Below are 17,541 nucleotides of genomic sequence, written 5' to 3'. Positions count from 1 at the left end.
TTCCAATGGCACCCACACAATCAGGATTAATTTCTGCTTCCGCAACATGTCCATTAATATGTCACATCCATCAGCTGACAGTGTTGCCAGCTGCCAGGCAGAGTAAAGAAGAAACTGAGAAATGTGCAATCTTTCACAGTCAATGGCTCATTCTTCTGGCAAAGGGTTCAAGGGGAAGGAAGAGAGATGAAGGAAAAAACCGGCAATGTTTAGGATATGGGGACAATTTGGAAAACTTGCCCCCAGCCTCAGGTCAGGGGAGACTTAACAGGCGGGATGAGAAGGACTGCACCAGACAAGATTTGAAAATCTAGGAGTTTAAAGATGGAAGATGGTGCCCATAAACAAGACAGAAATTACTGAAAAAACACAGTGCAAGAGTTAATAAAAGCAGAAAGCTAAGTACATTATACATGTACACAGGTGAGGTGGCGGGGGGGGGGGGGGGGGGTGAACAACAAACAGATCAGAAAATAAAAGATATGCTAAACTACGAGGGAGCAAATAAAAGGAATACTTACTGAAAAGAAATGCTAAGGGCAAAGAAATTAATGCAAATTTAGGTCAAGTGGGTGAAAAGAACCAAGAACATGACATGTAACACCAATTCGCATATGCGGAGTTCTGAGAAACTGCCATCAGGTGGGAGAATCCATATGGCACTTGAGTGACACAGGCGCCAAGGCCACGACTGTGTTGCCAGCCCATTCATCCAAACTGAAAGTTGGTGGTAGTCACACCAATATAGAAGGTCGAACAGTGTTCACTTAATGCTGGCAGCTCTCTCTTTGATATTACATGTATATTTTGCCACTTACAGGGGTGGTATATATAGTACTAAATGGTAAGAGTTGTACTCCCAGTTCTTTTTGAGGGTATCAGCAGTACCAGGAGTGGATGTGATGGCCTGGGAAATATCAGATATAGGAGTTCAAGTGTCACGGATCACACCACAAAGTTAAGTAAATATACTGTACAAATATTCAGGGTAATCAATGACACTTATATTTTTAAAACGTGTTGTCACATTTACGAGGACTGTTCAAAAAACTCCGGAACTTTGTCCACACAATTTTTCCGCTTACCTTCTACTTATTGGGCATGGTCTACTTCGAAACACTCTTCTCTGCAACTGATACAGAGCTCTGAACACTGTTTCTACTTCCAGAAGCAGTCTTGGTACCTTGCTGGATCCCACAAAGTGGCATCAGCAAATTTTCATTTATCTCATGTCTTGTTGCAAATCTTCGTCCTTTCCATGGGGTTTTCAAATTCAGAAATAAATGAGTCTGCAGGGAACAGATCAGCAGAGTATGGAAGATGAAGCAGCACAATGATCTTTGTTTTTGTGTAATAGCCATGCACCAAATAGGAATGAACATGCAGGTGCGTTATTGTGATGCAAGAGGCACTGATCAGAGAGAAATGGCAAGAAATGTCCTGCACAAGTTATCTTTAGCTTCTATCCGGCCATTTTTAAACCGTGTGAACCATTCATAACGCTGAGTACAGCTGAAGGACTAATCACCAAAGGCTTCCTGCAACATTTGGTGTTTCTCTGTAAAGATCATCTTGGGTTTCACGCAAAATTTAATGCAGAAGCACTGTTCCTCTAATTCTGCAATCTCGAAATTCACAAACTCTGTGATACAATGTTCTACTCAATAGCGCACTGAACAGTAACTAGCAGATATACAACAATGAAACTTCCGGCAGTTACACATTAAGCACAGGTGTATGCAGGGATGTCAAATGCATATCACTCTAAAACACCATTGGTGCAAAATAACAAATGTTCCGGAATTTTCTGAACAGACCTCGTACTTTCTAGTGCCACCCTGCCAAGCAAGCACATGTTTAGATATTTCCGTACGTGTATATACTGCCACCCTGAAGTGAAACATAGCAAGAAATACACATGTGATCAAAAGTATCCCGATACCTGACTGAAAATGACTAACAAGTTCATGGTGCCCTCCATCGGTAATACAGGAATTCAACATAGTGTTAGCCCACCCTTAGCCTTGATGACAACTTCCACTGTTGTAGGCATACATTGAATCAGGTGCTGGAAGGTTTTGTGGGGAATGACAGCCCATTCTTCTCGGAGTGCTGCACTGAGGAGAGGCATTGACATCGGATGGTCAGGCCTGGCACGAAGTCAGCATTCCAAAACATTCCAAAAGTGTTCTACAGGATTCAGATCAAGTCTCTGTGCAGGCCAGTTATTAAAGAGACATTAGTTATTGTCATCTAACCACTCCGCCACAGGCCGGTGCATTATGAACAGGTGCTCAGTTGTGTTGAAAGATGCAATCGCCACCCCCAAATTGCTCTTCAACAATAGGAAGCAAGAAGATGCTTAAAACATCAGTGCAGGCCTGTGCTGCGACAGTGCTATGCAAAACAACAAGAGGTTCAAGCCCCCTACATGAAAAACATGACCACAACTTAACACCACTACCTCCGAATTTTATTGTTGGCACTACACATGCTGGCATATGACGTTCACCAGGCATTTGCCATACCCACACCCTGCCATCGGATCGCCACACTGTGTACCGTGACTCGTCACTCCACACGATGTTTTTCCACTGTTCAATCGAGCAATGTTTACGCTCCTTACACCAAGCGAGGTGTCATTTGGCATTTACCGGTGTGGTGTGTGGTTTATGAGCAGCCGCTCGACCATGAAATCCAAGTTTTCTCATCTCCTGCCTAACTGTCATAGTGTTCCTGTGTGATGGTCTGGATAGATGTCTGCCTATTGCACATTATGACCCTCTTCAACTGTCAGCGGTCTCTGTCAGTCAACACATGAGGTTGGCCTGTAGGTTTTGTGCTATATGTGTCCCTTCTTGTTTCCACTTCACTATCACATCAGAAACAGTGGACCTAGGGAGGAGTGTGAAATCTCATGTACAGACGTATGACACAAGTGAAACCCAATCACCTGACAACATTAAAAGTCTGTAAGTTCCGCGGGGCGCCCTGTTCTGCTCTCTCGTGATGTCTAATTACTACTAAGGTTGCCAATATGGAGTACCTGACAGTAGGTGGCACCACAATGCACCTAATATGAAAAACGTATGTTTTTGGGGGTGCCTGGATACTTTTGATTACATAGTGTATATGTTGTGCTACTGTGGATATTGGGCTAGACTGACAGTATCATTTAGCTACCAGGCCCCAACAGGAGCTAACAGTTCCTTCCTCTAGGAGGAGAGAGGAACAGGTTGGCTAAGGCTAAAATGGAAGGGCAGGTAACTTAGACCACAGGATGTTAGGGACCCACCCATAGTGAGGACTAGGGTAGACAAAGATGAATGGAGGCCTCAGAGATGATACATTGGCAATGTGCCAGTTTCAGTCCAGAGACAAGGGAAGAGAGAGGAGTAAAGCTGGCATCGTGCTTACCAATGTACCATCTACAGCCTACTCTCTCTTACACATTCCCTTTCAGCTTTGTCTACCCTCGTCTTCAGTGTCACAATTATAAATGTATTTGTATTTGATTGATTAACGCTCTGATGCCCAGAGGGGTCAAAATGATTCTTTTCGGTTTTTAAGTGCTAGCTATATTTTGAAGAATGATTCGAGCAACGTTTACTTTCGTAATGTTTATTTATTTGGCATGTACCTTCATTATATTAAAAAACAGTGCAATTTGCATAATAACTTTTTTCCAGTTTTACCTTTCACTCCCAAAAGGGTCATATTGACCCCTTTAGAAAAGATCTAAAATTTTGTTTATAATTATGCCATACACTTATCTAATACATTCTTAAGCCTCGGCTACTTTACTCTGTAGAGTAATAATTTACATTCATTCATATTATTGCAATATGAAATGACAACAATGGACTTGGTTCACCATTGTTCGTCATACCCTTGTAAGAATCGGTCTTTCAAAGGTGATTATGAGCTGAAGATTGAAATGAATGGGAAACAGTATTTACGAAATGGAGAGATTTTTTTGCAGCGTTACAAAGAGTTATGGAGTGTGATTCAGAAGGTGGCAAACTTTTTTACCAACGATTAAGAGGAAGAGTTTTTACCGCAGACATGGAGAGAAGATGAATCATCTAATACTAATGATTCTGATACTTCATATACAGATAATGGAAGTTTACAGTCTAGTAAGTATATTATTATTATTGCTGGTAATTTATAATCATCGTATTCTTGTTGTTGTTGTTGTTGTTGTTGCGGTCTTCAGTCCTGAGACTGCTTTGATGCAGCTCTCCATGCTACCCTATCCTGTGCAAGCTTCTTCATCTCCCAGTACTTACTGCAACCTACATCCTTCTGAATCTGCTTATTGTATTCGTCTCTTGGTCTCCCTCTACGATTTTTACCCTCCTCGCTGCCCTCCAATGCTAAATTTGTGATCCCTTGATGCCTCAGAACATGTCCTACTAACCGGTCCCTTCTTTTTGTCAAGTTGTGCCACAAACTTCTCTACTCCCCAATTCTATTCAATACTTCATCATTAGTTATGTGATCTACCCATCTAATCTTCAGCATTCTTCTGTAGCACCACATTTCGAAAGCTTCTATTCTCTTCTTGTCCAAACTATTTACTGTCCATGTTTCACTTCCGTACATGGCTACACTCCATACAAATACTTCCAAAAACGACTTCCTGACACTTAAATCTATACTCGATGTTAACAAATTTCTCTTCTTCAGAAACGCTTTCCTTGCCAATGCCTGTCTTCATTTTATATTTTCTCTACTTTGGCCATCATCAGTTATTTTACTCCCCAAATAGCAAAACTCCTTTACTACTTTAAGTGTCTCATTTCCTAATCTAATTCCCTCAGCATCAACTGACTTAATTCGACTACATTCCATTATCCTCATTTTGCTTTTGTTGATGTTCATCTTACATCCTCCTTTCAAGACACTGTCCATTCTGTTCAACTGCTCTTCCAAGTCCTTTGCTGTCTCTGATAGAATTACAATGTCATCGGCGAACCTCAAAGTTTTCATTTCTTCTCCATGGATTTTAATACCTACTCCGAATTTTTCTTTTGTTTCCTTTACTGCTTGCTCAATATACAGATTGAATAACATCGGGGAGAGGTTACAACCCTGTCTCACTCCCTTCCCAACCACTGCTTCCCTTTCATGCCCCTCGACTCTTATAACTGCCATCTGGTTTCTGTATAAATTGTAAATAGCCTGTCACTCCCTGTATTTTACCCCTGCCACCTTTAGAATTTGAAAGAGAGTATTCCAGTCAACATTGTCAAAAGCTTTCTCTAAGTCTACAAATGCTAGAAACGTAGGTTAGCCTTTCCTTAATCTCTCTTCTAAGATAAGTCGTAAGGTCAATTTTGCCTCACGTGTACCAATATTTCTACAGAATCCAAACTGATCTTTCCTGAGGTCGGCTTCTACCAGTTTTTCCATTCGTCTGTATACAATTCGTGTTAGTATTTTGCAGCTGTGTCTTATTAAACTGATAGTTCGGTAATTTTCACATCTGTCAACACCTGCTTTCTTTGGGATTGGAATTATTATATTCTTCTTGAAGTCTGAGGGTATTTCACCTGTCTCATACATCTTGCTCACCAGATGGTAGAGTTTTGTCAGGACTGGCTCTCCTAGTGAGATAAGCCTCTACATCCTTACATTTGTCCTCTAGCCATCTCTGCTTAGCCATTTTGCACTTCCTGTCGATCTCATTTTTGAGATGTTTGTATTCCATTTTGCCTGCTTCATTTACTGCATTTTTATATTTTCTCCTTTCATCAATTAAATTCAATATTTCTTCTGTTACCCATGGATATCTACTAGCCCTCGTCTTTTTACCTACTTGATCCTCTGCTGCCTTCACTATTTCATCCCTCAAAGCTACCCATTCTTCTTCTACTGTATTTCTTTCCCCCATTCTTGTCAATTGTTCCCTTATGCTCTTCCTGAAACTCTGTACAAGCTCTGGTTTAGTCAGTTTATCCATGTCCCATCTCTTTAAATTCTCACCTTTTTGCAGTTTCTTCAGTTTTAATCTACAGTTCATAACCAATAGATTGTGATCAGAGTCCACATCTGCCCCTGGAAATGTCTTACAATTTAAAACCTGGTTCCTCAATCTCTGTCTTACCATTATATAATCTATCTGATACCTTCTAGTATCTCCAGGATTCTTCCATGTATACAACCTTCTTTAATGATTCTTGAACCAAGTGTTAGCTATGATTAAGTTATGCTCTGTGCAAAACTCTACCAGGCGGCTTCCTCTTTCATTTCTTAGCCCCAATGCATATTCACCTACTTCGTTTCCTTCTCTTCCTTTTCCTACTGTCAAATTCCAGTCACCCATGACTATTAAATTTTCGTCTCCCTTCACTACCTGAATAATTTCTTTTATCTCATCATACTTTTCATCAATTTCTTCATCATCTGCAGAGCTAGTTGGCATATAAACTTGTACTACTGTAGTAGACGTGGACTTCGTGTCTATCTTGGCCACAATATTGTTCAGTATGCTGTTTGTAGTAGCTTACCCACACTCCTATTTTTTTTATTCATTATTAAACCTACTCCTGCATTACCCCTATTTGATTTTGTATTTATAATCCTGTATTCACCCGACCAAAAGTCTTGTTCCTCCTGCCACCGAACTTCACTAATTCCCACTAGATCTAACTTTAACCTATCCATTTCCCTTTTTAAATTTTCTAATCTACCTGCCCGATTAAGGGATCTGACATTCCACGCTCCGATCCGTAGAATGCCAGTTTTCTTTCTCCTGGTAACGACGTCCTCTTGAGTAGTCCCTGCTTGGAGATCTGAATGGGGGACTATTTTGCCTCCAGAATATTTTACCCAAGAGGACGCCATCATCATTTAATCATACAGTAAAGCTACATGCCCTCGCGAAAAAAATGGCTGTAGTTTCCCCTTGCTTTCCGCCGTTTGCAGCACCAGCACAGTAAGGCTGTTTTGGTTTGTGTTACAAGGCCAGATCAGTCAATCATCCAGACTGTTGCCCCTGCAACTACTGAAAAGGCTGCTGCCCCTCTCCAGGAACTACACGTTTGTCTAGCCTCTTAACAGATACCCCTCCATTGTGGTTGCACCTACGGTACGGCTATCTGTATCGCTGAGGCACGCAAGCCTCTCCACCAACGTCAAGGTCCATGGTTCATGGGGTATTCTTATCTACATATAATGTTATTGTACTTAATCTAGATTTTATGGTGGCTTTCTTACATTTGTTCTATTATTAATGCTTTATAGATAAAGAAGAATCATGTAACACGAGAGGATATAATCCCGTTCCTTGGAGTGTAGAACAAGTGACTGCTTCTCATCGTCTGACGAAAGACATAAAGAAGTTGCTCCTAATGGAACAGTCTGGATAGAAGCAGTGCCTACTTCACAAGGTGGGTATCTTCCTAATCACAATATTTTGAGAGAAACAATTCTATAATCAAACATATCTTGAAATGTACTATAACAGAGGCACATAGAGTACTAGGAAATAATAGCTGGTACATGACCACGGAAGAACTAGAAGCATTTATTGCAATTATTTACGCTTGTGGTGTGAGTGGTTGCTGAAGTACAGACCTTCACAGCTTATGGTCAGATTCCTGGGGACTACTATTTTGTGTGGAAACCACGAGTAGAAATATATTCTGTGAAATTATGAGATTCCCGAGATTCCATGAGAAGTCCACAAGCTCTGTACGATTACAGAATGATAAGTTTGCACTGGTTTCTGCTGTCTGGAACAAATTCATAGAAAACTGTACAATGTGTTACAAAGCTGGAAGTGACATAACAATAGATGAGCAGCTCTTCTCAAGTAAAACTAGTTGCCGGTTCACACAATTCATGGCTTCAAAGCCTGACAAGTATATAGACAAAAATACTGCTTAGCTGTAGATGTTGAAAGCCAGTTTATACTCAATGGTTTCCCTGATCTTGGTAAGGATTGTGCACGATCCCAAGACAGAAGGGTTTCAGATGATGTAGTGATGCGTCTTATGGAACCATTTCTGGGCAGAGACAGAAATGTCACAACAGACAATTACTTCACTTCACTCAAATTAGCCAAAAAATTGGAAGAAAAATCAATCTCCATTGTAGGAAAAGTAAATAGAGCAAGAGGAGAAATACCACATTATCTAAAGTCCTTGAAGAGTCCTCTGTAATCCACAAAAGTTTTAAAACATGGTGATATCTCCTTGACAGTCTATCAAGGAAAGAAATCAAAAAAATGTGCTAGTAATGTCTTGCCTTCATCCTAGTGTTACCATAAATACAAATGAGAAAAGAACTCCACAAACGGTATGTTATTACCAAAAACAAAATTTGGGGTTGATATAGTAGACAAAATGGTGAGACAGTATTCAGTCAAGGCTTCCTCGAGAAGATGGCCAGTGCACTCCTTCTACAGTATCCTTGACCTAGCAGGAATAAATGCATATGTAGTATTTAGTGCTGTTACTGGGAAGCAGATCAAAAGAAGACAATTTATTCAGCAGCTTGCAGATGAACTACGCTCTGCGTATGTGAAGAGTCACTTTCGCTGAACGACCACAGACAGGTATAAAAAGAATGAAAATGAAGATGAAGACGAAATGCCACAGAAGCACCATAAATGTCAAGTTCTCAAATTCTGCAAATGTAATAGAACTATTTCCAAGTGCAGTGTTTCTAAGAAGATGGGTTTGTGGAAAATGTACAAAGAAAACTGAATACAAATGTGTCAATTGTGTAAAACAATGAAGTAGCTGAAATTTATGTACACACGAAAAGTTCAATTTTTTATGAATTTGGAGCAAAGAAACGCCTGTCACTTGCTTACACCTGTTTGGGTGTTACCAGCTTCAGTGAAATTTGTTTATATGTCAATAAATAATAATTTGTGTCTGTTCTTTTTACTCAGAACTCTGTATCTGAAATGGCTACAGATCTTGTCAACATTAAAATATAATGCTTAAAATTTCAAATAATAGTTCAGAAAACTTTTTTTAAATGGTAGGGGTCAAAATGACTCCTCTGGGCGTTTGAGGGGGCAGGCAAAGTCTGGGTGCCCGAGTGTTAACGAGCAAGGTAGGCAGCACATATTACTAAGAAAAGCATCTCCTTTTATTGTGTTCAGTTGTTTTTAGAACATTAAATGACTGATAACAGAGGTTTGGTGCAAAAGGGTCTCACCCTCGGATCTGACTGGCCTGTCCTTCTTTTTAGCCTTCCCCAATCTATCCCTCTATCCTCTCCGAGCAGGAAACTTCTGAAAGCTTGAAAATATATCACTTTTATGTGTGTCTTTTAGCAGAATTACACATTTTGCTTGCTCAAGGTAGGTATTCGCCAGCATGTCTGTGTACTGGCTAGCACCTCCATGAATGTTCTTAAATTAGTTAAAGGAATTTTATTTCAAAAGAATGAGAAATATAAAAGTGATTATGTTTACTATGTGTCTACTGTAACTGACAAATGAAGGTAACAAAGTCAGAGTTCGTGGGAGAAATGGGTAGCTTACAGAAACCTCAATTAATCAATCCCTGGGTATTTCTCATTAGTCTCGGACCCTTATCGAGTAAGATTCATACAGGAAATAAGGAGGACAGAAGAAGAGTGGTGCATGTCTACTTTTCTTACTTGGGACAAACCACTTCTGTTACATGCTAGCAAACAAGCAGCACAACTCTGTACAAGAGGCCAAGTATTTTAATGAAATTTAAATCACTGCATTTCTAATTGACCGCTGTATACATTTTAACAAAGAGCCAGAGCTTTATGAAAACTGATTAAGTCAATCTTTATAGCAATCAATTACAAAATTATGTAGCTACTTAAACTCTTTTCATAACCCCACATCTTACAGGTATAAAATTAGTTGGAAACATGCAACAAGAAACTGAGATTGCAAGGTACATTAAAACTAATGCAATGAGATTTTCACTGCTTTCAGAAAATCAAGTTGTGCAAGTAAAAATGGCCATTATTGAAATAACTACCATGTATGAACATGGGATCATGTTTGCGCTTTTATCCAATTTTCAAAGAGATAATGGTTTAAATAATTTAGTTTTACATAAGTAGTGCGTTTCGGCATAAAACTTTCCAAAGATATTTTAAATAAAATGAGAAACCGAAAGCAAAAATATCATGCTTATAGCTAACAGTTCAGATATTCTAGTAAGTATTTTGAAATTCTACAGTTTAATGTAAAAATTAGTGACTGTTCTCACTTCGTATCTCGAGAAATGTATGGTGCTAAAGGAGTAAAACAACATGAAGAGTAAGAGTGTTCTGTTCACTGTCACCTTAGAGAAAGTAGATGAAAATCTACAACACAGTGATATGCCCAGCAGTAATGCATGGTTCAGAAACATGGAACATGACTAAATGAGAAAAGGAAAAACTATTAATATTTGAAAGAAGAGTAATGAGGAAGATATGGGGGCCAGTTTTAGATAACGGAGAATGGAGGAGGAGGAAAAACGAGGAAATCTACCTTCTGATGCAACAACCAACTATCCTACAGAAGATAAAGAGCAAAAGAATACTATGGGTGGGCCATGTAGCCCATATGCCAGATGGAAGGCATGCAAAGATGGCACTAAGGGGAAACCAAACACCAAACACCCCACTGGACAACCGAGGCAGTGCTGGATGGACGACGTGGTGAAGGACCTAGCAGCCCTGAGAATTGAAGACACCTGGAGGAACCGGGAACAAAACAGGAAGGAATGGAGGCAGTTTGTGGAAGCATTTGTTATTTATTTAATTTGTTATTGATCTGAAACCCTTTTACACCTTCGTTTTCATCTTCAGACACTTAAACAAAATTATCAAAACTGTATACCCTGTGTCCTTTTGCTGTACCACAGCATCCTCTAATGTGGTGAATGTAAAAACATTTTTATACACTGATGAGCAAAACATTATGACCATTGTCCACTGAGAGATTAAATGCTACATTGTAGGCATCCATCAGAAATGATGCAGACTAGTATGTCCAGACACTTCGAAATGGACAGCTGGGAAACAGCAATGTTGGTTGGCTGTTCAGTGTTACTGTCGTCAAAGGGCAGTCAAAGCACGAGAAGGTGACGAGATGTTGGATGTCCACACCTCGTAACGGAACTTTTAGGTCAGGGACTTGTCCATGCTTTAAAGCAGCACAGGCAGCAATGTGTGGCAGATATGACAATAGTATACAATGCTGATGCATACTCAACTGTTTCAGAGTACAGTGTTCAGCACAGACTGACGAACATAGGCTCCACAGCAGACAACCCTTATGTGTACACGCACCCCGCACCTGTCAACTGTGATTACAGTCGTCATAGGTACGCATCACGACTGGACTGAGAATCGATGAAAATTTGTTGCCTGGATGGATGAATCAAGTTTATTGTTACATAAGATCAATGGTCTTGTCAAGGTACACTATCATTCAGGTGAACGACTGCCCGAAACACGAAATGTATCATAGACACAGCCCGGTGTGGTCAGAATTATCCTATGGGGTGTTTCCACCTGATCATCTGTGGGACCTTCGGTAATAACTGACGGCAGTGTCACTACACAAATGTCACCGTGCATCTACTGCACCTCTTTACGCTCAACATCTACACCGACAGCAATGGCATCTTCTGGCAGGATGACTGACTGTGTTACAATGATCTCAGGAGCGCGACAACGTTGTATTGGCCACCAAATTCATCTACTCTCAACACAATGATTTATACCTTGGATGCTATCAGGTATCAGCACCTTGCCAACAAACACCTGCTCTTAATTTACAGGAATTGTGTGACCTGTTCATAAACATCTGATGCCAGATACCTACAGGAAGCTACCAAGGAGCTGTTCAATCCACACCGTGCAAAATCACCAGTGCATTGCGTTCCAAAGATAGACCAACAAGCCATTATGCAGGTGGTCATAAGGTTTGGGTTCACAGGTGTATTTATGAAATTAGAGAATGCTGTGGGATAGCTACACATGCGTATACCATTTCAATGAGTGTGCCCAAGGGCCTCAGCATGGAAATGTAAAAGGCTTTGAAATTAATTCAAAATAAAGTAAACAAAAAACAAGGCCGAGTGGAAAATTAGTATGAAAATAGCGTTTGTGCTCCATAGTAAAATCTCAATACTTGCATTAGGAGATTTAGGAAAACCACATAATGAGCGGAGGGAGATCCAAACTACACTCCTTCCGAACACAAGTCTAGTGTCCCCACAGTGCCTCACTTCGTGCAGGGGTACAGTATAGCTATATTGCAGGCGACAAACAGAGTGCAAGAGGAACGTACCTTCTCAAACCACATGAGCTTCGCCGGCTGGCGCACCTCAAACTGGCCGTGCTCGTGGGCGCGCAGGATGGGGCGGGCGACGCACAGCCAGGGCAGCTGCTTGCGGAGCTGCGGAACCACGTAGTGCAGCAGCAGGCCCAGCGCACACGCCGCCGCCCACAGCGCCGGCTGCAGGTCGGGCTGCAGTGCCGAGAATGCCGTGCTGGCGTGCACGCCACATACCAGCAGTGCTGCCGCCGGGCACACCAGCCCGTCCGAGCGCAGTCGCGCTCGCACCTGTGGCACCCGTCACTCTGTCAAGACCCCCGTGCCGGTGTAACGCCGGCAGTACAAAAGTACGGTCTTAACGGAAAAACTGGCAAATGTCGTGCTAAGTAATTATCCCCTGGAAAATGTGGAAAACTTTACCTATCACGGAAGAGTAATTTTTCGAGACAATTTAGCCGTAAAAGATGTTGCAAATGTGAACAGCAGTTATAAAGTTTTAATTATCATATAATAATTTTTCAGTGTTTATAGATATACGATTGCAGTCCTGTTACACATTCAAAGCCAAATGCCACAGTAGTGTAGTGAACTTCTAGAGAAGGATACGAATGGAAAAAAATAGAAATGTATTTGATGAACACTGCAACAATCTGTGTTGAGTTTGTGGTAATGTATGGCAACAATGCATTGTCATAGTAAACAGTGGTAATGTGGTGCAGATGCTTCTGGTGCTGTCAGACCAATCCAAACAATAAAGAACAAAATGGTGGACCATCAATCTAAGGAGGACTGGGAATCCCAAAAGAACAGAGGTCCTACTACTCGAATTTGGTGTATTGTGATCGAGGCAATAGCGGGGAAGGTGAAAATCAGTCACGGATCATTTTCACCATTATACAAGACATTCTGAACACAACACAGGTCATCACCAGCACAGTTCCGCGACTGCACATACCCATTCCGTGACTGTTCCCACTTGTAATGCTCGTTTGGGATATCACACTTTGCTTCATGCCCTGTATTCTCTTGACAATGCACCCACTGACTTCTTCCTCTTTCCTCAGATGAAGAAACCACAGCATAGGAAGCAATTCCAGAATGAAGACAATGTGACTTTCAAGGAGGGACTTTTCCCGAATAGCTAAACTGCAGATTTCTACAATCAAAGTCTCCAAGTCATCAACCATTGGAAAAATTTGCCATGCTGAAGTTTGGATATGTAAAGAAGGGCTAAAACTGTTACCAGTTTTGTTAGTCACAGCTTTATTCTTTAGAGGTGACAATTCGAACATTATGACTACCATTTTTAACTGTCAGAAAAATTTGTGGTTTTACCTACATGTTAGACCATTTCTGTGGGATCCCGAGGTACTATGAAACACAAAATCAGTAAAGTACAGCACCTACTTCAAACTAAACCTTAAATTTTCCAGAGAAACACGCATCCTCACTAAGAAAGACTCATCACAACGATAGGCATTGGACACAAAGTTCTCAAGGTTCGCAATACAGTAAACAAAACTGAACAAATTAAGAAACAAAAATGTGAGAGATGTGGCAGAGATTGCTGCAGCACTACCAGAGCAATTCAGAATAGGCTCAGATACAGAACCGATGAGGAGAGCTCAAGTAAACTGGAGAGGGAAGCTGAAGGCACTTGGTGGCTAAGAAGACCAAGAACATCCTGGGTGGACATTATAAAGATGGAGATGAGTAAAAATGAATTATGTCACCGATGATGATGACACTTTCACCATATGACTTCTTGTATTTGGTTTGGAAACCATTGCAATTTCAATTCCATAGCAAATTTCAAGTGAATCTGCAATAAACACACAAATTCTAGCATTAGTGCTTACAAAACTGAAATTTACACCATGAAAAGCTGTACCAAGTATAATGTCAATGGAAAAGATACCATTATTATCCTTTGGTAATAAGTCACTTTGCGTGCCATAGCATATGTCAAAATCATCATACGCAGCATCTGGCCATACAATATCAGTCAACACCATTTATATGCTACGTCAAACAGTATAAATAATCATAGTCGTAATAACAGGAAATGAGAACAAATTCTTTATATTAAATAAGGCTACAAAGTATTTCATGACAGAGTCATCGAATAAAAGAATACTCTGTTAACTTGTCACATCAAATTTGGATAAAACACCAAGCTTTCAACCAATACCTCCACCATCATAGTCAGGGGCTAAGCCTGACTGCCGTGAAACTGTTGAAGTTTTCATTTTTATACCCACCTGTTGGCATCTGATTAGCTACATTATGTCACGAAGATGGCGCATGCTGAGGTGGCATCCTCAATGTCCATAATTTACAGCTGAACTCTCTGTCCAGTATTGCTCACAGCACCACACTTACGTCAGATGGAACCTCTCTCTCCTCTCTGTGATCCTCCTTTATCAAATGTACACTTCCATCCAGTAACATGTGCATACTGGTGCCTCTTTTGAAGTTGTTATCACATAGGCTAATTTCCACAGGTTCCATAATCACAGTTTCCCAGCAGTTTGATGTGCAGTGGATTAAGACTCTTGAAGTTCAAACACAATCTTGTGTTTGTTTAACAGGGTGCTCTCAACCACCACTGATTTTACAAAATTTCTATATTCAAGGTGATGGTGATGTTCAAAACAGTGATCAGCAATATAGTCCATATAGACTGCCCCACACAACTGCTACCACACCTCCTAAGAATATAATAATCATCTGATACTTTCAGGCCGATATTATCTTCATCAGTTCACATCTGTTTCATTCTCCTGGGTGGGCAAAGACCAGGCGGATTCAAGCTACGCAGGAAAATTCACAAAATATAGCAACCTGATGCAGATATTCTCAGCCTGACAGTACCAGGGATTCACAATATTTTGGCAGCAGTTACTTGGATTGGTCTGTACAGACTACTGCTGATAACTGTGGTGAACATCAAAATCATCTTAAGTACAGAAATTCTGAAAAATCTGAGTTGCTCAAGTACAGACTAATAAATAAATACAAGATTTTGTTTAAACAGATGAGATCTGTGCTCGTGTTTTGAATTATTCGGACTGATTAGGGACGTTAGATTATGTGATAACAATGCCAATATAGACAGAGACTATGCACATAGCAATAGGTGGAAGTGAAGACTCGATGAAGAAAGAGCGCAGAAGAAGATTCTTCACAGATTACCAACTGTCGTGAGTGGTGGCACTGCAAGTAATGCTGGAGAGCAAGCGTAAACAATCTGTGGACGTAGAGCGCAACCCTTCAGCACGAGTCATCTCCTTGATGTAATGTAGCCAATCAGATGCTGACCTTTGAGCATAAGAGTGGGAGCCTCAAAAGTTTCACAACAGTCAGACATAGCTGCTGTGACAATAATGGAGGGAGTAATCAAAAGCTTGGTGTTTTATCCTTTTTATTTTTGTATGACTGTCTACCCAGCATTAAGATGTCACCAACACTAACACCCAAATCAACATCAGTCCTACTCACAGCTACAGGCAGAGAACGACTAGGTACTAATTTAAACTAGATCATAGTTTAGGAACGCAAAGCACAAGAACTGAAATGAATCACAGTTGCAAGAATAGCACAGTAGACTATAAAGTATGATGTTTCCCTCTAAACACAAGGGCAACAGATGTGACGGTAAAGACCTCCACAGACCGTGCGTGTCAGCTCCTTTGGAAGAGGGTCTGTGTCCGGAGGTTCAGGAGGGGACAGCGGTGGTGGCGGAGCAGACGCAGACGATTGGCCACCTGTTGCAGTCGTCGTTGGCACTCCCGACTCGGGGTCAGCACCTTCCTGTGCAAGCTGTCAGAGAGAACAATTTTAACGTCTGCCTGTGCAAAAAGAAGCTTTTGATATCATGTTGATTATTTTAAGATGTAGCCACCCGATTGCATGTTAACAATTGCATTGCATGTTAACGATGTATCACCAATCAGATATATAGTAGAGGGAAACATTCCATATATATAACTGTGGTGAACATCAAAATCATCTTAAGTACAGAAATTCTGAAAAATCTGAGTTGCTCAAGTACAGACTAATAAATAAATAAATACAAGATTTTGTTTAAACAGATGAGATCTGTGCTCGTGTTTTGATATGTCTGCTTGTGTCAGTATATGTGTGGATGGATATGTGTGTGTGTGTGCGAGTGTATACCCGTCCTTTTTTCCCCCTAAGGTAAGTCTTTCCGCTCCCGGGATTTGAATGACTCCTTACCCTCTCCCTTAAAACCCACATCCTTTCGTCTTTCCCTCTCCTTCCCTCTTTCCTGATGAGGCAACAGCTTGTTGCGAAAGCTTGAATTTTGTGTGTATGTTTGTGTGTCTATCGACGTGCCAGCGCTTTCATTTGGTAAGTCACATCATCTTTGTTTTTAGATATATTTTTTCCCAGGTGGAATGTTTCCTTCTATTATATTTATATATTTATACATATATATGAAATCCCCAAACCACCTTCCCTACCCTCTGGCTCCTATCCTTGTAACCGCCCCCGGTGTAAAACCTGTCCCATGCATCCTCCCACCACCACCTACTCCAGTCCTGTAACCCGGAAGGTGTACACGATCAAAGGCAGAGCCACATGTGAAAGCACCCACGTGATTTACCAACTGACCTGCCTACACTGTGATGCATTCTATGTGGGAATGACCAGCAACAAACTGTCCATTCGCATGAATGGACACAGGCAGACAGTGTTTGTTGGTAATGAGGATCACCCTGTGGCTAAACATGCCTTGGTGCACGGCCAGCACATCTTGGCACAGTGTTACACCGTCCGGGTTATCTGGATACTTCCCACCAACACCAACCTATCCGAACTCCGGAGATGGGAACTTGCTCTTCAATATATCCTCTCTTCCCGTTACCCACCAGGCCTCAATCTCCACTAATTTCAAGTTGCCGCCACTCATACCTCACCTGTCATTCAACATCATCTTTGCCTCTTCACTTCCGCCTCGACTGACATCTCTGCCCAAACTCTTTGTCTTTAAATATGTCTGCTTGTGAGATGTCTGCTTGTGTCCATATATGTGTGGATGGATGTGTGTGTGTATGCGCGAGTGTATACCCGTCCTTTTTTCCACCTAAGGTAAGTCTTTCCGCTCCCGGGATTGGAATGACTCCTTACCCTCTCCCTTAAAACCCACATCCTTTCGTCTTTCCCTCTTCTTCCCTCTTTCCTGATGAGGCAACAGTTTGTTGCGAAAGCTTGAATTTTGTTTGTGTGTTTGT

General features: G+C 41.1%; 1 protein-coding gene across 1 annotated transcript in view; it reads right to left on the bottom strand.

The window, feature by feature from the left end:
• Positions 1-17,541, bottom strand: part of LOC126209973 (pecanex-like protein 1) — a 299,631-nt gene that overhangs the window by 82,518 nt on the left and 199,572 nt on the right. Inside the window, exons 22-23 of the mRNA XM_049939084.1 lie at positions 15,959-16,105; positions 12,296-12,571 (exon numbers count right to left, since the gene is read on the bottom strand). Of these exons, the coding sequence (XP_049795041.1) occupies positions 12,296-12,571; positions 15,959-16,105 (423 nt within the window). The remainder of the gene's footprint in view (positions 1-12,295; positions 12,572-15,958; positions 16,106-17,541) is intronic.

The sequence above is a fragment of the Schistocerca nitens genome, chromosome 10 (assembly GCF_023898315.1).
Source record: "Schistocerca nitens isolate TAMUIC-IGC-003100 chromosome 10, iqSchNite1.1, whole genome shotgun sequence".
NCBI lineage: Eukaryota > Metazoa > Arthropoda > Insecta > Orthoptera > Acrididae > Schistocerca > Schistocerca nitens.
This window is presented reverse-complemented; position numbering and strand designations above follow the sequence as displayed.